A 23755-nucleotide genomic window follows, 5' to 3' on the forward strand; every position below is an offset into this window, starting at 1 on the left:
TTGTTCTTCACAGAGTTTTTTATCAAACAAAAACTTTATTTTCAAAAGGCTTTAAAAAAATTTAAAATCACAATTTAAACCTCCCTTCTTATGATATATGTCTTTAATGATGCATCAATTACACATTTCACCGCAATGATTCTTCAAGCCTTGCAAGGACATTTTCATTAAATCTTCCTTATTTTTGGACCTCTTCTTGTTGTGGCAAGGATGACACTTGCCATGGGAAAATTCCACTTATTGCAACAGGTCTTCAAATAAAGATTTGTTGTAGCAACATGAAGTTTTTTTTGTTGCGATTCTTCACATTTCTTCACTTAATCTTGGTCTCTTTTTATTGTGGTGAATTACTCACTTGTTGTAGCAAGTTTAGGTCTTCAACTCATCTTTTAGCTTTTCATCAATTAAGCCCTTGTGAATCACACAAAAAGCATTAGAAATTCTTTTTTTCTAACAGTGCTTTATACAATTTATTTACAAAAACAACAATTTATTAGCAAAAATCCTAAAGAAACTAAGATAATTGCTCACAAAAACAAGGTGTGAGAAGTAATTATCAAACACAACGAGGATTATTTCTTGTATAGATTTTTCTCGCAAATGTCTTTATTATTTTCTTTGATTTGTTTATGTTTTGGAATGCTCATGGCTAGCTAAACTTATGCTAGGGTTGTGATGTAGGATTTATATGTGAACCATACCATTCTATTGAAATCAAATTCCCCTCGAATCGATTAGTTGTTATGATCAAAAGCCGTTAATTGATTAACCTATGCAATGATAAGATTCATTGGATTTGTATGAACCAACTCATCCTAGGATCTCCAATTCAATTAGCAATTGTTAATTAACCTCTAGGCGCTTAATCTTCCTTCATATTCAAGACCCAATGAACAATAAGGGAATGAATTAGAAAGAAGAGAATTTTCAAAACATGAATTAATTATGTTTATCATTTAATAGAGGAAAGATCCGTGATTGATTAGATAATTGGAATTTAATTGAAATAGAAGATTAGGGAGAATGCAAAAATAAGTCATGAATTTCTACAGCTTGTTCTCTATATCATCTTTTTATAATTAATTGCAACTCAAACCAACTTTGCTCAAATCCTAAATTGTTTAGTTTTCTATAAATTAATTATTTGAGAACATGATTAATCTCTAGAATACGATATTTGAACTTTTGGTCCACAATATTACCCATAGAGTACACTTGTTCTTGTGTAATCATATGTTTATCGCATTCATATAAAAAAAACACTTAAGTAGGAAATATTACATGTTTGTGCTCAGAGTTTTGACATAGCGAACTCAGATTCCATTGATATATTAACAAGGCAACCAGTGACAAAGAACTGGAAAGTATTTTGAAGTATGGCAACTCAAGCAATGAAACAAATGATCCAAATTTGATATTCGGTATCAAGATTTCAAATCTTGACATAATCAGCACCAGAACAAGGGGAAAAAATAGCATTTCAGCTCTGAACCTCCTTATCTAGTTTTCTTCACCAACAATAATAGGATCATACTTGCCATTTTTCAGTCCTCCTATGTTAAAGATGAAAGCTAGAAGATACATCAACAAGCTTCCTAACAATAAGTTGTTTCAGAAAGTGACACCAACATGTAACATAATAGAAACAAAGATCAATCACCAAATGACAGAAGGTTGTGCCGATAAAAACTCCATATATTAACCTCCAATTTTTATTCTGAGATTGATTTCAAGCTCTTGTTGCTCAAAATTCAGGTCCCCATCACAGCACAATTGCGGATAAAGTGATTGAGCTGAATGCTGCCACATCCAATTTGCCTCCACCTCAATTTCTCATCATCAGGATCAGGGCAGCAAGTGTACATAGACAAGGCATGCACTGTGTGTGACACAGAAGGTGCACCAATAACAAGTAACTCATCACCAAGAGACTTAAAAGCCACACCCCAACCTCTTTGTGCATCAGCTCTCACAGGAACCACTCCCAAAGTCTTCCATGAGTTGGTTCCTTTCACATACACTTTCAACTCATTTGAAGAAGCATCAAGTGAGTACAACTCATTATTCACAACAGCAAGAAGAGGTGGAGACTGTGAATCAAATAGAGGAATATCCTTCCATATGTCAGGAATCAAGTTCCAACTATTTGTCTTGCCATCAAAGAATTCCCCACAAGTGAGGTCTTTCCCATGCTCATCTTGCCCTCCAAGGACATAGAACTTGTTGTCCATGAAACAACCTGAGCAAAACTTCCTCTTCTTGTTCATCCTTGGAAGGGGCTCCCAACACTGGCTTTCGGAATTGTACTTCTCAGCAGAATCCAAGACTTGTGTGTAAGTTATTGCATCAAACCCCCCAGCAACGAAAGCAATAGCACCACATGTGGCTGATGCAAAAAGACACCTTGGATTGATCATAGATGGCCCTTTGAGCCATTCATTTTTAATTGAATCGAACCTCCAAATAACAGCCCCATCAATCTCCTTGCCAGAGACTAATAGGTGGGAACCTGCACAAAATGACTCCTTATCTCCATACTCAAAATTGTAATCTGATTGAATAGGAGGGAGCTTCTTGCTTGAGTTGAAAGGCCACTCCATTCCCCACCAATTGCTCTCTCCACTTGCCAGCATGAACACTGAAGGTTCTTTGAATCTTAACTCTCTCCTTATTTTGTAGATCTCGCCACTCCTCGCAAGGGCCAAGAACCGCTTGTTGAGAAAGCACAGTTTCCAGTGCTGTGATCTTGGAAACCTTGCCAAGATTGAAGTCTCTAGCTCATCACTAAGACTTAGAACATTACTATAATCTGCATCCTGAGGTAAAGGTTCATCTCCATTAGTAGAGGAACCATTGCCATCAGAGGGTGATAACTCCCTAACTCTCATCTTCTTTTGGGAACTATGGTAACTGAAACAAATACCACTAACAAAGGATGGAACAGGTAATGCTTTTCTATTAGTCATAATAGGTCATTTCTACCCCAAGGCTACTTAAATATGTCCTCTCTGTTTAAATGATGATAAGGGATACTCTTTACCCTCTTTTTGTGAACGAAATTGCCTGAACCTGCAGAGAGAAAAATCCAGGCAAAAGTGTCAGCAACATTTCTAGTTGACATATGAGACTTTACGAGTAAGAAATATAGATGCATATATGCACAAGTTGAACAAACAGACATAGAAATCCAGAAAACAAGAGTGAAAAAAAAAACTCATCTTCATATTTTAATTAGTACTATTCCAATTTCCACAAGAAAATGGAAATCAAATTTTCAATATAACAGAATGAGAGTTTTCTTTGCTGGATAAAATAACAATAAGAATTCAAAGAAATGACTTTGACACAATTGCGTGAGATGTGTAAGACACTAATTAACCAAGGCATTTCCATTTGTTGATTAACAAAAATTCAAGAAATAGAAGATTAATGTGAATTTCAGCCACAAGAACTAATGCTTATAAATGAATATAATCAGAACAAAATAATTTTTCTTAACGGATAAAGAAATTCCTACCTTGATAAAAGACGCCCCCCCCAACACAAATACCAAAAAGCTTCACATCATGAGAAGTAGGTAGATATATCAGTCTTCATAGAGAATAATCAACACACAAACATGCCAAGAAAGAGACAAGGACCACAGATTGATTTAGAAGGGAAAGTGAAGAAAAGTGAGGATTTTGAGACATGGGTATGTGCCTGTTTATTCAGATATTAAGAATAGAAATGTCCCATGAGGCAACAACGCCTACATATATATAACATAACATACAAAGACCAAAGAAGGAAAGAGAGAGAAGAGAAGGAAAAAAAAAAACTCTTGCAAAGGAAGGAAGCCAAGTCAAAGGAAGCAATAAATGGAATGCGAGCGTTACAATATTGCAATCAAAACAAAGAGAAAAGAGACGTTGGGAGTGAGTTCAAGCTAATAACAACACAACACCATAACCCATGTGAGGTTTGAGTTGAAGAGAGTGAAGGAGAAGACAAAAGTGACTTAGAGTTAGAGTGTTGAAGGAGAACACTAAGTTGAAGAAGAAATGAGAGAGATCCAACATGGAGACACCCACCATTTGCTGGAAACATATGCTTAATTTAGTATATGCTTTTTTATACATATTATGGATTATTAAAATACAGAAACCCAAAAACCATAATTTAACTATTTTAATTAGCATTCTCATCAACTGTATTTTTTAATTCCCCATTTTTTGGAAAAAATGAGAAAGAGAGAGAAGTAAGTAACTGTTGTGCTATGCACAGTGGCTCATGTTGCTACAGCAGTCCAATGTGAAAGAATAAAGAATGCAAGAAAATTAAAAAATATATATTAGAAAGGAGAAAGGGACATGGGCGGCTCAGTCTCTCTCTCCTCTTGTACTTAAATTTTTTCTTTAATTTGTTCCTCATTGTTTGAGAAACGGTTGAAGAGTGGGAAAAGAAAAAGGAAAAATTAAAGTTAAATTAATAGATAATTACATTCGTTCTTATCTTATAAATCTATATTAATTTTTTCATTTTTTTTTGTTAAGTCACGTGTGAATTTTATTTATTACGTATTTTATTTATATTTTGAGTCAAATGTGATTTTATTCTTCTAAAATCTTTTAGGTTTAAATATAATTTTTATTTATTTTATTTGTAATTTTAGTTTCTTATTTTAAGATTAATTAGAGACATCTAAGATGTTAGAAAATATTTTTAATAAAATAACTAGTTGTATGTTTTTTTGATATATTCGTTTAAATTATTTGTACTTAAAAAAAAGTAATTTTTACTTTTTTTAAGAAGCATATCCTATTTGTTTCTAAAAAATATGCTTCTAAAAATCACTTTTTTAAAAACACCTTCTTAAAAGTACTTTTTAAATTTTAGACAAACGAGTCCTTAGTCTCCTAGTTTTCAAAAATTAATAATTTTAAATAATATTTGATTTTACATTTTTTTATTTTTTTATTCTGATCTAATTGAATCCTATAGTTCTAACATATCCATTTAAGTTACTATTAAGAAAAGATTTAATTAATTAAAATTTAATGAACAAAAGAAATATATACAGGCAAAATAAAAAAATTAACCAAAATTGTAAGTTTTTGAAAATTAGGGGACTAAATATCTTCTTAATTGGGAGACCAAATAGGAAAACTAAACTTATATTTTAGCCCTCTTCAAATCTTGTTAGTGAACTTATTTTTATTTTGTCTGGGAAACTACTTTAGGATAACAGATTTTATAAATTTCAAATTTATTTACAGTTTTTTATTAACTATTATTTTATTAAATATTAAAATAAATTAAATAATTATTACAATGGAAAAACTGTAAGTGAAAGTTTGACATAATTTAATGTATTTTTCTATTACTTTTATAAGTTAAAATCTATATAGATAATTTTATATTATAGAAATAATAGTATTCAGTTTTAATTCTCTAAAAACATTATCTTATTTTCATTATTCTAATTTAAAAATATTATATTTTTAGTCATCAAAATATATTTTTTATTATTTATAACTGCTGTTAAATTCTAATTATAATTATTTTGAGAATAAAAAATGGAGCATTTTGAAATCAGAGAAATGAAAATAGAAGAATTCTTTTTTAGGAATTAATACCAACTTTAAAACAAAAAAAGTTAGACTGATAAAAAAAATATTTTATCCTTAGATATTTTATTTCTCCAAAACAATATGTTTAAATTCATTTAATGTTAATTTAAATTTAAACTAAGTTTTAAAGTTTGATAATATTTCAAATTAATTTTATTTTTGTATTTTTATTTTTTATATATTATATTATATCAATAAATATAAAAATAATGTGTGTTATTTGAAATAATTTATTTTCAACATTTTTTCCTTAAATTCAAAAAAGTTTCCTATTTTATTTTTTTCTTCATAATAAAAGAAATTATTCATTATCATCTATGAAAGCATCTACTGTTATATTTTTATGTCCCAATATACATAATTTTATTATTATAAAGTTTATAAATATCTCTGTAATACATCATGGGTAACTTGCTCATTTCTATCAACAATTGCGTTTGCTTAGCATTTTTCATTTTCACTTTTCCATTTAAAAAAATATCATTTTTAAAAACATTAGAAAACAAGTTTTAAAATGGACAAAATTAACATAAAACTAATTAAAAAGCACTTCTAGTTTAAAAAATATAAAAGTTAAGTCGAATACTACCAACTTAGGGAAACCAATACCTCTGTCCTCATTGATAAGATATATCAACCTTTAAAAAAGGGTGGCATTCCTATTTATACGTATTTATATTCCCTTTCATTGTTTAAAGTAACCGTTGCATTAAAAAAAAAAAAAAAATCTTAGTTTACCTTTTTAATGGGAAAAATGGTGGTTTTTGTTATATTCACTACCTTTTTTTTTTGTTAAGTACACTCACATTTTTTAAAAAATTTATTATCATATATATTATATACCCTTTTTACTCATAATGTTGATACGCAACCATTAATCTGAAATTTAATTTTCAGAACAATATTTTGTTTTAAACATTTTGAAAAGTACTTTTTAAAATATTTTTTATAAACATTTTGGAATACTAAAAAATAAAATTATATTTTGAAAAGTACTTTTTTGAAATATTATTTTGTGTTTTGAAAAGTAATTTTTGGAATTTTATAAAAACATCTAAAAAAATTCAAGCAGGATCATTAAAAATCTTATAAAAAGGAAATTTTTAAGAATAGTGAAGCAATTAAAGTAGAGAAAACATATAATTGATAAGGCTCATTCAATTTGGATGACTTTTAAAAGGCATTTTGCTACAACAACTTAGATAAATTTAAGATCTATTTATATGTTACTGCATGTATAAAATAAGAGACATTGAAGGTGATGTGTGCATGGACAAATTCTTTTAAAAAAAAAAGTAGTTGGAGAAATTTTTTTTATTAAAATGATGTAATTTTTTTAATTAATTAACTAAAATGGTTAGGTTTTAAATTATAGAGAATGGGTAAGTCGTGTTTTAAAATATCATTTCACATAAAAAAAATTAAGTTTTAAAACACAACTTAGCTTTTTAGCTTTTTTTAAAATAACTTGTGGCAACTATAAGTTACCACAAATTGTTTCGCTAAGGAAAAAATAGTAAAACTTCCCATTTTGTGGCAGCTAAGAAGTGTGACGGCTTTTAGCTGCCACAAATTATTTTAAAAAATAAAAAAGTCTAAAAAGCACGATCGTGTTTTAAAATATAACTTTTTATATAAATTCATGTTTTAAAACATAACTTATCCATTCTCCATAATTTTTTCAAAATCTACCAATTTCGGTAACTAAATAAAAAAAATTACATCATTTTGGTTTAAAAAAAGTCGTAGATGGGAGCATAAAGATAAACTACATTGGAATTTGGAGGATAAAAAATTCTAACGTTAGAGTAAGAAAAGGAGTAGAAAAGGGTGTGGTTAGAGAAAGTGTAGGGACAAATAGCAAAAACATAAAACTTAAACATGGAACACTCCTTCCTCCTTTTCTCATTTCCTTCATTCTCCTTCTCCCTCAAGAAAAACATCTCCATGAAAATGAGGAAAGCTTGAAATTCTACTCAAAGAAGAGTTATTTTCTATTTCATATGGAGTTTTTATAGTATTCTTAAGAGTGGTAAGCTCTTCCCCTTCCTCTTTTGTTCTTCTTGTCCACTTTCTTTTCTATTCATGAAGCTACCAAATGGATTTGAAAGAAAATTTTGGTTGTTGGTCCAAAACTTGATTGGAGCTTACTTTGATGTTGGTTTAGGTTCCTCTTAGTAGATTCTATAGCACAAGTCGAGGAAGAATTCTCAAGAACCTTAGTTTCTTCTTTGGCTTTTTGCATCAAATGGTTACAATAATTTTTAGTTCTAGAAGTTCTATCCTATACTATATTGTGTTTAGATTTAAATTATTGATTGATTGGATTGTTATTCGTTTTCCTTTTTGAAACTTAAGTTGGGAAATTTAGGAATTTTCAAGATTAGGCTAGATTGAGGGGTTTATTGACTAGATTAATTGGTTAGAAAGGAAATATGAGTGTTTAGGGATGGTATGGCATGCTTGTGTTTCATTTGGAAGATTATGGATGGTCATAGGAAGCAAATTCACAATAATTTACAAAGTCTTGCAGTGCCAGCCTAAGCCTAAATTGGAGGTTTAAGCTTGAAACATACATAGCGTGTTTTAGCTTAAGGAGGGGGGCTTGAGGCTAAGCCTAAATTTGAGGCTTAAACCTAGAACATACAACACATGGTATTAGCTTAGGGAGAGGGCTTAAGGCTTAAGCATGAAAACATCCAAAATGTAGTTTTAGATTAGGGAGAGGGCTTGAGGCTAAGCCTAAATTTGAGGCTTAAGCCTGAAACCTCTATCATGTGGTTTTAGCTACAAAGGAGCTCAAGGCTAAGCCTAAATTTGAGGTATAGCTTAAGACTTTCAGAATGAGGTTTGAAGGTATGTGTTAGAATCATTGATTATGGTATTGATTTGAAACAAAGTTTTATATTAATGTGGTGTGCTTTAATAAGTTTTGATGATGATGGTGGAAAATCCATGGCAAGGATTTCCATTTCATTTAATAGAAAACTAGATGGGTCTCTAAAATTGGTGATCATGAGTAAGGTGAACTCATATACTGAAGATGTTGATAAATTAAGTATATCAATTTTGTTGTAGTGATGTGTGAGGTGAAAATTATATGTGTATTCATACGTAATGCCTAGTTGACATTGCATATGGGTAGACATGTAAGTTGAGGATACTTGGTGGGCTCTCAACCTAGTGTTGGGAGTTTTCATGGTGACTAACGATAATTAGCCTATAAAATGGATGAGTGAGCAAATTCCTATAGATGTAAGGTCCTGTAAACCTTACATAGGTAAGTCAATACCCACACTTGTCTATATTCAATAAAACTACACTTCCTTTACAAGGTCATCTCAATAGACTCCTTGAATGATAAAAAAGTGGGACCATGGTAGGGGATATGGCCTATAGGTACCACCCAAAAGTTGTAGAAATCTCCATGGAATCGAGTTAACATGACATTACATAATGCATTTCCATATGAGATTAAAGTATGAGTTGAGATTGTCTTATTGTATGATGTTTTTTTATTCGTGATTGATTGATTTATACAAATTTATCTTTTAAGCTAATAACCTCATATCTTTACCTTTTATAATTTGTTTCTTTTCATATATAAGCTTACCCTTGCGCTTGTGTTTGTGTTTTATAATTGTGATGATTGTGTGGTTGACACAAGAGCATATCATGGTGATGTTGAAATTTCTTAGACCACTTGTGACTAAAACAAATGTAGATGTTGAAGATGGGATGAGATCCTAATTTTTGTTTTATTTTATGGATGTGTGTGTGTGTGTGTGTAGTATGGGGACCAACTTGGCCTTAGAGAATATGTACAAATACTTAAGTTCATTGTGTTTATCCTCTAATTGGGGATCTTTTTGGTAATGTATGCACCTACATATTCGTGTTTTGTAAAGCCATAAGGCTTAACACTTTTATGATATGGCAATGTGAATTTTGTGAAGGATTGTATATATCTATGAGTTAAATGTGAAAAATTCTGAAGTATTTTTATAGGTCTTTAATAGTATTATTGATGTATTAGTATAATAAACATCTAAGGAAGGTGGGTTATTGCAATTAGAAAGGTTTATTTTTTAGAAATAATAAAAAAATATTAATCTCACATATTTTATCTCGTGTATTGCATAAATACATGCACTAATAACTTATGTATGACTTGAGAACTAAAAGCATCATGCATAAGTTGCAAGCATCCATCTATGTATTGTCTTTATTGATCAAATGGACTTGAACAACAATATTCTATGCCTTTAGAGATTGATCCATTTGAGCGCAAAAAGCAACATCTTGTGCTTGAATAGATTGATCAACGAGAGCTTGAATATCAACAACAGATAGTCTAGGGATTTGAGGTTGGTTTGCAACAGTTAAAGAGTTAGCCTAAAGTTGTCGTTCACAGTGTCTATCATCCATAGTTGGGGTTGATTGAGTTGAAACCACCAACTGATTATTGCAAGTAACCCGAGGCTCATCAGTCAAAGCATCCAAAGCAACTTCAAAATGAACAACTTTGGCTTTTTCAAAGAAAGAAACCCCTTCTATCACCATGGATTCTTTTTTAGTAGTGACCTCATCCAACACCAAGGATTCTTCTTGAGGCTTAGGTTTTCGTTGGATGATCACTTCCTATTGTTTCATAGTATCTTCCTATTGTTGGATGATCACTAATGTTTAATGTACCAACATCTCTTTCAGTTTGTTTTGCTTCCTCTAACTCCTTGAAGTGACTTTCAACATTGACCAACACCATCTCCATTACTCTATTTGCAACAGGGTACATTGCAAAGTTGTAGATTCTATACATAATTTTGCTAAAGAGTAGGACTAGGAAGGTTTCAACACCATGGATTGGGTGGAAATTCTTCCTTGTTGCACATGCAATCACATTATCAAAGTTGTAGTGCCCACATCCTTTAGACCTTGTGCATCCAATGCCATTAGAAGAAATTTTAACTTTTTCCTCTTCAGACAACTTGGAGCTTCTAGTCTCATGACTTAGTTTCCATAACTGTTGTTGGAAGAACTTTTTTACATCATGTTCATCAAATTTTAGAGTCAACTTTTCTTTCTTCCATCTATCAGCAGTCATAAATGGAAAACTTTTGAGGTTCTACTTTGGGTGGCAACTCTGGTTTAGATGGCTTCTCCATTTTATATTTACTTTCATCTAAAATAGAAAATTTATTGTAGATCCTATTTGTATAGAACTTGATTGCAGTGTTTTCATGAACTTTTTTCTTAGGTTGTTTTTCTATCATAAAATACAACTTTTTTTTCACTTTCATGTTTAGAACACATTTTTGAGGTCTAGTAGGTTGACTTTTCTCCTAATCCTTTGAAAACTTGTTGATCCTTATAAGATATCAGACTTATTCCTTAATGTTCATCCAACACAACATAAGATAGATGGAATGGACATAGTATTTTGTGCACTTACTTCTCCATTTAATTTATCAAACATTGGCTTCACTTGTGGAGATTACTGCTTTATTTACGTCTTGTAAAAATACATACTTAGTTTGCTATTGTCAAAACTTTTAGGGGTCATGATTCATCCATTGATCTAATAGAGATAGATCTTCAAAATTTGTTGTGGGTTTAGTTGGGTGAGTAGTAAAAGAAGTTATAAAGAACTATTAGATTAAGGTGGATGTGAGAGGATTTAGGAGAGCAATCAGATTTGAAAAAAATTGGGATGTATGGAAATTGGATGGAGCACGAAACATGCCAAGGAAAAAAAGGGTTTGATTTCAATAGTGTGATGAACAGTAGGGATTCGGGTAGGGAATTGTTATGAATTTCAAAGACATAATGTTGTTGTTGCTTGCCAACTTGAAAAAAGAGTGACAAATTTGGATAGTTTTGAAGAGAGAAAATTGGGTGCTTGACCTCCATTTGGGTTGCTAAAAAGTTGGGGAATGATAGTGTTGTGTTGTGCCTTCTAAAATAATATCATCAAAGATGTAGACCACTTTAGAGAGCTCATTCTTTATCACTTGTTGTTTTAAGGGCATGTTCACAACTTATATATAGGTTGTGATGGAGAATAAAGTTGAGGTTGATCATAGGCTTGCTGGTATCGTGGAACCAACGATTATTTATATGGATAGTAATGTTGATTTTGCCATTGGTATAGATCTTTGTAATATTGTTGTTGATACGACATGCCATTTGTAGTGTTTAGATTAAGGGTTAAGGTAGGCATAATAATGGTATTGAAAGTGAGGAAGCGATAATGGTAGATCTGTTTGGAGGTGTATGGTGTGGTTGGGAATGCAGTTGGAAAAATAAGAGTGGTTATGTTAGTTGTTGATTATGTGGTGGCGGAATGTGTTGGAGTTATGAAGGAAAATTTGTGATTTGAGAGGATAAAGGTGAGGGATAATAAGAATAAGTGTTCAGTGGAGCAGGGGAAGGAGTCGATCGTAGCCGCTACAATGGAGAAGGGTTTTTAGGAGGATAGTAGAAATGTTGGTGGAGTTCCATAAGTACAATTATAACAAGAGTGGTTGTGGTGATGACAATGATTATTGTGATTGTGCTGACCACCAATAATCATCCTTGGAAGACGTTGGAATGGTTGTAGGAAGAAAGTAATATGATGAAAGTATTATTTGCTAAGATACAAAAAACTATACTATTTTTACTCCTAACAATACTAATAAAGTTATAAAGAAAGCTACATAGAGTGTAAAGTACTTGTAAATATATTGATATTTTCCAATGATGCTCGATACATTGCAAGCATACATTAAATAATAAACCTAATGAATGAGAACCCAACATATGTCATCATCCTAGCTTAGCAAAATTAAAATAAATAACATTAAAATGATAAATATTATAATATTTAAATATATTAACTTCATCCAATATAATATTTGGATCACTTAATTTAGGGCCTAAAGCTCTTCCTATCATCCAATGTGTGTCGAGTGAGAACTGTATGGAAAATCTCATTATAGACCCATTCTTCTAAGTCCTTGTGGCTAATATCATAACAATATTAATTTAATTAATAATTAACCAATTTTTCTCTCAATCATCTTAAATCACTTATATTTATTTCTAGACTTTATTTTCTTAATTGTTTATCACTTTCAATTTACCCTTTTTAATTTTAATTTTAAATTAAGTTTTAATATTTTTAAAATATTATCAATGATTAAAGACTTAAATATGAATTTAATACTTGAAATTTGGGGTCTATCTTTTTTAGTCACTCAAATAAAAATTTGCATTCTTTAGTCATTCAAATTCATAAAATGCTCTTTTTAGTCATTCTTGATTGATTTTTGACAATTTGTGACAGTTTTAAACCACATTAGGAACTAAAAGAACCATTTCATGAATTTAAGAGACTAAAAATTGTAAATATTTTAATTTGAATGACTAAAAAAATAGACCAATAAATTTAAGAGACTAAAAGTATATTTAAGTCATAGTTAAAAACAAATTTTTATCGCAATATAACTATTTATCATAAACTCAAAATGCAATTTCTATGTTTCCACAACATTTATTTATTATAAAGTTCAATAACATAAAAAAGAAACATTTATTATATGGATTGCATATGCAAAAAACATTGTGGATTGTCATATTATCATTTTTGTTGACCTTTCTTCATGGGTATTGGTATAGTCCCTCATGGCCTCTTGTTCATCGTTTTTTCTATTTTTTAATAATACTTTGGGCTAGAGTAAAGGATTGATAGGATGTGGGGTGTCATCATAGTTGGGATGTCATTGTTCTGTTTTAATGCTTTTTAGGCCATAATTTTCATTGAAAAAATATACACGCGGGTGTGCACATACCCATGCACAATTTTTATTCAATATATATGATGACATCATTTTTAAAATTTAAATTTTCAATTACGGTTGAACTATTTTACTAGATAAAAGTTACTTTTTGAATAAAATAACAAAAAAATAGTTGTATGGGTGAATTTTCCGTCCTCATCATGCCACTTGCAAAAGAACCAAAATGGTTTGACATACAAAATCAATCACTTTACAATGGTTTGAAATGCAATGAAATGTAGGGTGCCCTAGTTCCTCCTTCTAGGGTTTTTTCATTGTCCACTTTGGGCTCACGATGCCTCATGATCCTCGATCTGAGGTCTTACACAACTTTTATTGGATTACATATCATTGGTACAACATAGGATACTCTCTACCATAACATGGTTATATTTATCAAGGATCCAAGTTGGTTGTGTGAGTCTTCCAGTCCCATCAAGACCTCACGACCTAACACCTTATCCACCCCCAAGGATCGTGTCTTATGAACAATACACTAGGTACCTTGTATGGTCAACCCATTTCACCTCAACATTCTCGTCTCATATGCATGACATTCCCTCATTGGAAATCGCTCTTTAGGGACATCTTCCTTAGTTCCTGTAAATCTACCTAAGTCCCCCTTGACTAGTACAATGCTAACTTTTCAACAAGGCACACATGATCATTTAGATCACCACTAGGACTATCCTCCTGACAACTTGTTAAGGCAATCACAAATGAGAATGAGTCTCCACAACATGCCTCATAGCAAATTATAACTTCAGAGGGACTCACATATTCCTCGTATTCTTTGCATCCATGTCATCTTGGCGCACAACATCACTAAGGCTTCACTTGCCTCCATATCTCATGAAATGAGATATAACACATCAATAAAACTAATGTCTTACCCTCTCCTTTCTTAAGATATATTCCCAATACTCAAAACTTAGGGTGTTACAAATTACACTTTCTTCCACACATATGCACATACATCAAATGGTTCCGTTTAGGGTAGGCATAAGAGCCATCTCGCCCATTTAAATCTAGCTTGCAAAAACCCACAACTTAAATTATGGGAGGTACCTGTACCACATAAAAAATGGGCTAGGTTTTATAGGTCTACGTTTTGAACATATAGCCCCCGAGTTAATGGCTAGCCCATGTCTCACAAATAATATTTTTTTATCGACAAATGTTAGTTATTAATTGTTAGGAGATGAATCAAATTCTTGATGTTTCTCTCCCTCCCTTCTCCTTTTATCGCTCAACTAACCTTATAATTCTGTTCCACCTTCTTGTTACTTAATGTTGAATGTTGATTAAAAAAAATTGAACTCAATTAATTTATTTTGTTTATATCTTATTTATTTTTCTTTTCTTATAATTAATCTTAAAGTATTTTAAGTTTGAAAACAAGCAAAAAAATCTTAAAACACGAAAGTTTGACAACTATCATTGTTTAAATAATATGCTTCTACTTGTTTTTTAAAAGTGAAAATGTTAATAAATTATAATTTTGAATTTGTTAAAAATATCCCTATAAATATAATTTGATCATACTTTTATTTTATTTTTTAAGAAGAACAAAATAAAGAGTATATTTGCAACCACTTGAATATACACTTGGCAACACACAAATATATTACAAAAATAGATTGATGATGACAAGTTACGAAAAATGATATAGTGCTAAAAAAAATACACAAAAGCAATATTTTTCAAATCAGATAGAACACCGTCAAAAAATCAGATAGAAACTTCTTTTAAAAACGTAGAATAATGGAAAGGAATTGGGATCGGTAGGTCGAGGGAGGAATTATAGAATAGGGCAATCAGGCTCTCCTTTGGCGAATAGCTTTGGCCAAAGCCAACCTTACACAAGAAATAATCCATAATTTATACATTAACGCACTTAGGCGATAATTGTACTTGTAAAATAATACAAATGATTCTCTAATAATTTCCGAATTGCGCAAGCCCATATTATATAAATTAAAATTATGTTTGTTGGTGAATTTGGGAATCTGACCATAACATTTCATTGACCACTAATTTTATTGATTGGTGGCATCTTACTATTCAAAAAGGAAGAAGAAAGTACGGTGCGCCATTTATTCATTGATTAATTAATTAGGGTTTACCTTTAACTTAGGAGGAATACAATTTCAAAGAAAAGAAAGAGTGGACCTACAGACTTGTGCTTTTTCTTTTGGAAATGGAGCCAGCAAACACAAACTTATTAATATATTTATTATTTATTTCATGGTTTAATAAGAGAGTATATCAATGCAATTTCTTAAAGTAGCGCCAGACATGTATACACAAAAACAAAATTTAATTAAAACAACAAACGCAGAACGTACTGTGTATGATTCTTGGTAAGTCTACAAGGTCATATTCCTTCTGCACTATCGTTAGTGGGAGTTATCTTTACACCCTCAAATTATGTGATGAAACTTAATCAAGTGGGCTGTCATGGATTTTGATGAGAAAATAAATATTTTAATACTTCATCACTCTCAAAATAGATATCGTACTTTAAAAAATATATATTATTCTAAAATAAGTATTATATTAATTGTTTTTTTTCTAGTAGTGTCCTTAATAAGTTGGTTTTAATTTTTCAATATAATATTGATAATAAAGTTAATTTCATAAAGTTATCATTCTTATTTATTTATTAGTTTTTCTTATATAAAATAACTTATGTTGTTAGATGCTTTATATTTTAATAAATACTAGTAAGCACACTTTTTTTTATAACTAATTAAATAAACTAATAATTTCTGGTACACCTACTCATACGATAAGAAATTGTTGTGGACAACATTGATGAAATAAAATTAGATCAATTATTCAAGCGAGAAATTAACAAAATAAAATGTAGAATACAAAGATGTAATAATAATATATAATATAAACAATTACAATTCTCTATGCAAGATCTATGCTAAAGTAGACACATAAAGGAGTTAGCCCTTTCGCTGCTGGCAGAGTGACTCATGACTATTGATTTGGTAGAAAAACTAGTTTTTCGAATGAATTAACAAAGAAGAGAAGTACATATGATGAGGTGGAAACTGAAGAAAGGAAAATAAAAAAAGAAATAGGGGAAGCCATTAGAAAGGAGAAGAGCTGCAAGGGAATCAAGACAAGAAAAAAAAATCTTAAAAAAGAGAAAATCCAATATTAAGAGATTATGCACTATTATAGAACCACATTTGACGTTCCTTTTCCACATGCATTGCATATAACAACATTATTATTTATGCACTACTTTGTTTTACAATTTTTACATTACTTTCCATAATAAAATAACATAGTTAACATATATGCTTTTAATACTTTCCTTCTCAAACAAAAAAAATGAAAAGATAGGTACAAACAAATTATAACTTCGATGAGAGATCCAGTTGATGCATTTCAAATACTGAGAAGTGAGAAAAGATAAATGAGAAAGGACAATATAAGAAATTTATAAGGATTATTCCAGTTAAAAAAAGTTAAGTACTCTTATTACCATACCATCATATGCTTGAGGGAAAACCAAGTCGGAGACTATAAAAAAATTTATCATCAAATTCTGTTTCGTAATTACAATAACTTATATGGACCGACACTTCTATACTTTTAAGGACGAAAACGTAATAGTGTAAACTTTTACAGCCTGCTATTGCTAGTTATGATGCTGCTTCACGGGTAAAGCACCTGTTAGGCACTTCACGTTAGAAAGTCATTCTTTAATAGCAGTAAAATATTGTAAATAAAATTCACTGGAATTGGTAATAACCGAAAGATTTAAATAATATGTATAGGATTATAAGTTTTAATCTCAGTACATCTTTATAAAAAAATATTATAAATAAAATCGAGAATCAAATATTTATTATTTGAATTAATTTTGATAGATCAATAAAAGATATAAGAGTGTTCATAAAAGAAGTAAAATTATCCAATATTTTATGATCGACAACTCACATTCTCAGATAGCTAGGGCAGTGATTGTGCTGACAAGTTAATTTCTTAACAGATTTTTCGTAAACACTTTTTAGAAATAAAATCAAATTTAAATTCTTTGTGGGTTAAACCTATAAGAGATAATAATATAATAAGACACATTAAAATTTACATTGGTTCCTCTATATAACTATATTGCATTTAATTCTTGACAATTCATCAAATTCCTAAGTACTAACTTTTAACAAAATTAAATACTTTTTGTAAAAATATACAGCTATGCAAATCAATTTAAATGGCATATTCAGATCAACCAACAGAAACTAAATATTATAAGCGTACTTTCAGTCATTGCAAATTGAACGTGAAGCAGTGCATATACGAATCTAAAGACAGTTTTGTTCTTCCAGACTCTTACTAGATGATGTATTTTCTTAATAGGGAAGTGAGTTTAGTGATCCAAAACTGAGAACACTCCATCCTATCTACAGAGTATGTCCATTACATAGTAATCAATTTGTTATCAGGACGTGGGCTTGAGGATAGGTACCTGATTTGTTATTAAAGGTGATTGCAAATATAAGGGTTGAATGTAAAAAGAAAATGGACCAGAAAACAAAAATTTCCAACAAATTGCAACGGGAAAAAACGTCAAACGTGGACCAAATTGCAACGGGAAAATAAAAGGAACGTGGTTCATCATTTTTACTTTCACTTGTGACTCTAGAATAAGTTTGTCCTCAAGCTTTTAAAATTTAAATATTTGTTATCTATCAAATCACTTTTTTCTCTAAATAAATCATAACATTTGTTAAAGTTTGATTGTACACTGATAATATTATTGTTTTGGAGACAAATATCTAACTAAAGATATTATCTTTATCCTTTTTTCTTTCAGGATATACAAAGTGTTTTGAGAATTTTTTACCAACTTAAAATATACATAAAAGACGTGACAGGTTAAAGAGAATAAGAGATTCAAATTCAAAATGATTCTTCTAACTTCAACTTTTCATAACTTATGGTATTTGAAGACTTGTTCAACAATTATGGTCTTCTAGATCTTGTTTCAACCAATCTTGCATGCGTCCAAAGGTGTTGGTTGGTGTATTTTTATACATAACAATGCATAGATGTAAAGAATTATATATATATATATATATATATATATATATATATATATATATATATATATATATATATATATATAATTTTGGCTCTTTAATTTTAATTTTTATTCTTATTTTTCTTTTCTCCAACTAAAAAAAGGATATCATGTCACACTTGGTAGGTTCCTCTATGGAAAATGTGATGCAATAATTTATAGTGTGCTTGGATTAAAAGTGATTTTTGTGTGTTATTCAAACCGTTAGAATAGATTTTGATCTCTTATAAGGTGTTTTCATGATATCAACATGATTTGGTGAAATATAATTTATTTTTGTGTTATTTTAACAATCTATTAGTATATATGTGTTTAATAGGTTTAGTATATAATTATCTCTTGACACCTTATTTCAACTAATTTTTAATTTTCTTACAAATTAAAAAAATTTATGAATGTTCAGTAAATATATGTTTAATAGTTTTAACGTTTTTAAAAATGTTATTTGAAATAGTATTTTTAAAATGTTAATTTTTAAATTTTATTCTTTTTTATTTGTAAAATATTTATTAAATCTTCTTATTATTTTTTTAAAAATAAAATAGATTTTTTTTATTTTAATTTCTTCACTCATTCTTCATACACATTTTTTAATTACATTATTTATTTTAACCATTAATTGAACTATTTATAATATTTAATTTATTATTCTAACATTATACTTCACACAATATCTGATAAAAGCTAGATTTATTTTATTTTTTTATTATTTTTTTCAATAAATTATATCAAATAATTTATTTTAACTATCATGCTAATTGACATAACAAAAGTATAATATCTATTTAATTACATGTTGTTTTACTTTATTTTAAACTTGATTTAAAATATTTTAAGATATAGTAGTATATAGTAGAATACATAATATAAAAAAATATAAAAATTGAAACTAAAAATTTAATAAAAAAAAATATAACACCTCGAAATATATTTTTATTTATAAAAAAATTAAAAAATATATAAAAATATATCTGTTTATATTATTTTATATTTCTTAAGTATATTTCAACATAATTTAATTAAGTACTCATGATTTAATAAATTAACTTAAAAATTTTAACTATTAATTTCCAACTTTCAGTTACTAATTAACTTTTTAGATTTTAAATAATTTTTTAATTTTCAAGTAGATTTTCAGTTAATTTAACTAAACATATAAAAGTTCTTCGTTTAGTTTAGAAGATAAAGTGTTTTTTGATTTAAATTTGTATCAAGGGCCGATATTATCCAATATTATAATTTCTTGATTAGTTTCAATTTCTTTGATTTGCTCAGAGGGAATCAAATGTTTGACGCAATTAGAGGGAATAAAAAAAGCCATGGCTCTTTTCGTTCTTAATGGTTTCTATTGCGGTTCGAGTTCAACACTTTTGACAGAGATCTGTCGTGGAATCCACAGGCTTAAAGCTGGTTAATTATAATAAAACGTCTCTAGCTTGCCCAAAATTCAAATCATATATAAATATAATTGTGTCATGCCAGTAAATTCTAAAATATATACAAATAAATTTATTTGCTAATAAGGGTATATGTCGTTGTTTCCATATCATATTCATTTCCTGATGAATAGAGATGAAACTTGACTAGCTTAGTGTAAGCTTTATATTTATAAAATTATTATTTAATTTATTTAGTTATTTTTAAATTTATTTACTTTTAAAATGTGGAATGGTCATTTTTAAAACAATCATGTTAAATAAACTTACAGATCGACTTACTCAGTTACTCTGAAACAAGATAATAAATCTAAATTTATAGTTAAGACAGAAGGTGTGTAATCATTTAAATAGATCAATAAATACATAATTTCAAAGTATTATCTAAAGTCACCTTTAATAGCAATTGACGAGAGAATAATTTCGAGGGGATTGACTGAAGTATAATCTAATCTAATGTTTAGTTAGTTTTCTGTATTGCCAATAAATTAATTAAAAAGTGAATGATAATTAGGATACTCTTAAGTAGGACATCCAATTAATTAACCACCAATTGCTCCTCTAATTGGTTTCCCAATGATTTCAAACACTACTCTAAAGGGTACTATTAAATAATCCTTTTAATAGTAGTACTGATCATTTACCTAAACCAATACATTTTGGGCTGCTAAAATTCGTCGTGGAATGCTTCAAAATTGGAGCAAAGAAAGATTAGTTTATGCGCCCTAGTTTCTCAAATGGAGCTCATAAGAAGTAGTGAAAATTGTGTAGTTTAATAAAGTGCATAAAAAACCTCGTTTCTTCTTCGTCATGAAGTGAACCTCGCATCACGTCTCTCACACAAAGGACAATATCTTAGTGCTTTAAAAATCCTCCACGTTTTATATTATATTTGTGTTTAAAATGAATACGCATTTGATGACGATTTCTACAGTTTTTATTGCGTAGTTCTGATCATAGTTTTGCAAATAAGTTTCATTTCGAAGTAAATTTAATTATTTTGTACATAGTAATAAGATTTTTTTTATATTTAATAATGGTGACAATAAAGTTTCAAACTATAACATTGTTTATCTCCGAACGTGTATATCAATAAATAGTTTTGAATTCAAATCTTTAATATGCGGTTATTTTAAATATTAAAAAGAAATTTTTATGGTTCATATAACTTTTATTTAACTTGAACAAATATTATCTTATACGTAAAATGCACAGTCTCTAACAAAATATATAACATTATGCAAACTATTCGAAAATTTCACCACCAGTTTAATATTAATACTGTAGAGAAAGGTAGGAAATCTGGTTCGGTCATTGGTATTTGATTAAGAAAAATTTATTTATATTTTAAAATTTAAAATAACAATTAAAGTATTAAAGTTGATAACACAAGTTTATAAATAATAATTCAATAACACAATTACACAAGTTTTTAATTTTTTTGGAAGTGTTTTTTTGTTTTTTTACATGAAACAGGTTTTAAAAACCATGTCGGGTCCAAATCAGCTTGATTATGTCTTCGAGTTCCGATTGAACCGGTCCGACCAACTTGTTCGGATCAAATTTTTGAACTATGCTTTAGAATCTAATTCATTTTTTATTTAACACAAAATACATTCCTATTATAAAAACATAAAATTGTGTCAAATTATTAATATGTCTCAAAAGCAAGATCTGAATAAATCAGACCACTCAAGAAGGATCGACAGCTTAGCGTATATAAGTTCCCACTTGATCAAACTTTTTCATAAAATAAATTAGGTTAAGACTTTTATTAAAGCATATTTAATTAAAAATATTAGTCTTAAACCATTCGAAAAGCTTTTTAGGCCTAACAAGTTAACCTTTTAAAAAAACATAAATAAATATGTTTTATTATTGTATTAAATTTTTTATAAGATATTAAAATTTTATATTTATTTATCTTTGGCTTAAATACAATTTAATCCTCTTCTTTTTAAAATTCATAATTTTGATTCAATCCTTAATTTTACCTACGTTTTAATTTTTTTTATTTTGATTCTAATATATTCATTTAAGGTATCATTAAAAATAATTTAATTAATTATATATATATATATATATATTGACAAAATAGAGGATTGAACCAAAATTGTGAATTGGAAAAACAACGAGAATCAAAATTATATTTAAGCCTTTATCTGTTCAAATGTTAAGTATGTTCGACCGTGTGATAGAGAGTTGACACTATGATACTCTACTCTTAAGAAAATACCATAAAAACTATATAAGAAACCTACATAGAAGATAAAATAACAACTCATATATTTTTATTGATGCTAATAGATAAAGGAAAATACATTTAAATAGTCCTAAATGATATTAATTCACAGATAATACTTATCCAGGTGTCAACATCATGTTATTCTAAACATATTTAAACTAAAATTATAAGAAAAAATATTTAACTCCACCCAATATAATCCTTTAATCACTTTAATTTTAGGATATATTTAGGTCTTCTTAAGCCCATCCTAACACCATGTTGAATGGAGTTTGAAGAAGACCAAGATGAAGAAGGCTAGGAAAGAAAAATTTGAAAATTTGTGATATTTTTTTAAATTTTTGTGGCTGTTTTTATTCCCCAAAAAATCATATTTAAAATTTAAAACTAAAAAAAATGTGAAGTAAATTCTGGCATAATCAAACCTAATTCCGAGCCAAAATATGATACATTTTAATTTTGTAAGGATGGAAACAGACAAATAAAACCTGGAAACTAAAACCAAACTTTATAATTTTTACATAAATAAAAAATATATTTTAATCTTTATTTTAAAACCCTTAACTATAATACTTTTTCTTTTTCTAGTACACTTTATATTATTATCTAAAATTTATTAAAAAAAATACAAAAATGTGTGGACCTTCATGAACCCACCATTTGTAATTTTTAATTAATTAAAAAATGCGTTAGAGAGTATATTAGGACTCCTCTTTAAAGAAAATCTCATCCAGATGATCGAAAGAAAACGAAAATGATAAGAAATGGGCCATTAACATTCTTCAACTTTACGGCCCAAAAGGAAACAAACAGGTGGCCTTTGCTGCATGCACCCCAAAGAAACTCTCACATGGACAAAAATACCCTTTTATTTATGGATTCTTCAAACTAGAATTATAACCGGATCTAAAATAAACCTTGGAACTTATCTCTTTAACACAAAGCAACAAACATTTGACCCATGGATGGCAACTATGGTGTTGAAGGATTTTTTTTTCTTAATCCTCTAGTTCATCAGGAAGAGAGACTTTGACTAATTAAAAGTTCAATTGAGAGATAAGTAAATCTTGACTAATAATTATTTCCACCAAGGATTAAACTTAAGTAGTTCCTGAACAATTCGATCTTAACTTCAGCATATTAATCACTTGTGTTCAATCAATTGATTGTCGAAGGCTTTCACACAAAGCAACATGGAGCAACTATGGTAACGATGAAGAAAAAATGGAGCAACAATGGTTCAGTTTTAGAGGAATGTGAGACACACGTAGCAACTATAGGATGCAGGAAGCAATTGCTCAAACTGGTCAGGTCAATCCCTGAAAATGTGAGATGTTGATAAATTAGTTCTTGAAAAATGATAAATCCAAAATTTTCCCCTAAATATACAAAAAGTGTGACAAATTTAATGATAACAATAAATTGTTGCACTTTTTGAATATTCAAAAATTAAATTTGCGTTTTCTATCTAGGGATCAATTTACCATCACATCATACCTTTCGAATAAATTTGAATACTTACTATTATTTTGATA

General features: G+C 29.1%; 1 protein-coding gene across 1 annotated transcript; it reads right to left on the bottom strand.

Annotated features, from left to right (window-relative positions):
* Nucleotides 1-1223: 1223 nt before the first annotated feature.
* LOC100777338 (F-box/kelch-repeat protein At3g27150) lies at nucleotides 1224-4107 on the bottom strand. The gene is made up of 2 exons (XM_003547601.5): nucleotides 3518-4107; nucleotides 1224-3069 (listed from the first exon to the last, which is right to left on the bottom strand). The coding sequence occupies exon 2, from the start codon at nucleotides 2964-2966 to the stop codon at nucleotides 1752-1754; it is 1215 nt and encodes a 404-aa protein (XP_003547649.1). The 5' UTR covers nucleotides 2967-3069; nucleotides 3518-4107; the 3' UTR covers nucleotides 1224-1751.
* Between the last annotated feature and the right edge of the window lie 19648 nt (nucleotides 4108-23755).

Source organism: Glycine max, chromosome 16 (genome assembly GCF_000004515.6).
Source record: "Glycine max cultivar Williams 82 chromosome 16, Glycine_max_v4.0, whole genome shotgun sequence".
Taxonomy (NCBI): Eukaryota; Viridiplantae; Streptophyta; class Magnoliopsida; order Fabales; family Fabaceae; genus Glycine; species Glycine max.

Bases quoted from the DNA above. Each gene is read 5' to 3' on its own strand.
- LOC100777338 (XM_003547601.5), bottom strand. From the start codon at position 2,966: ATGACTAATAGAAAAGCATTACCTGTTCCATCCTTTGTTAGTGGTATT.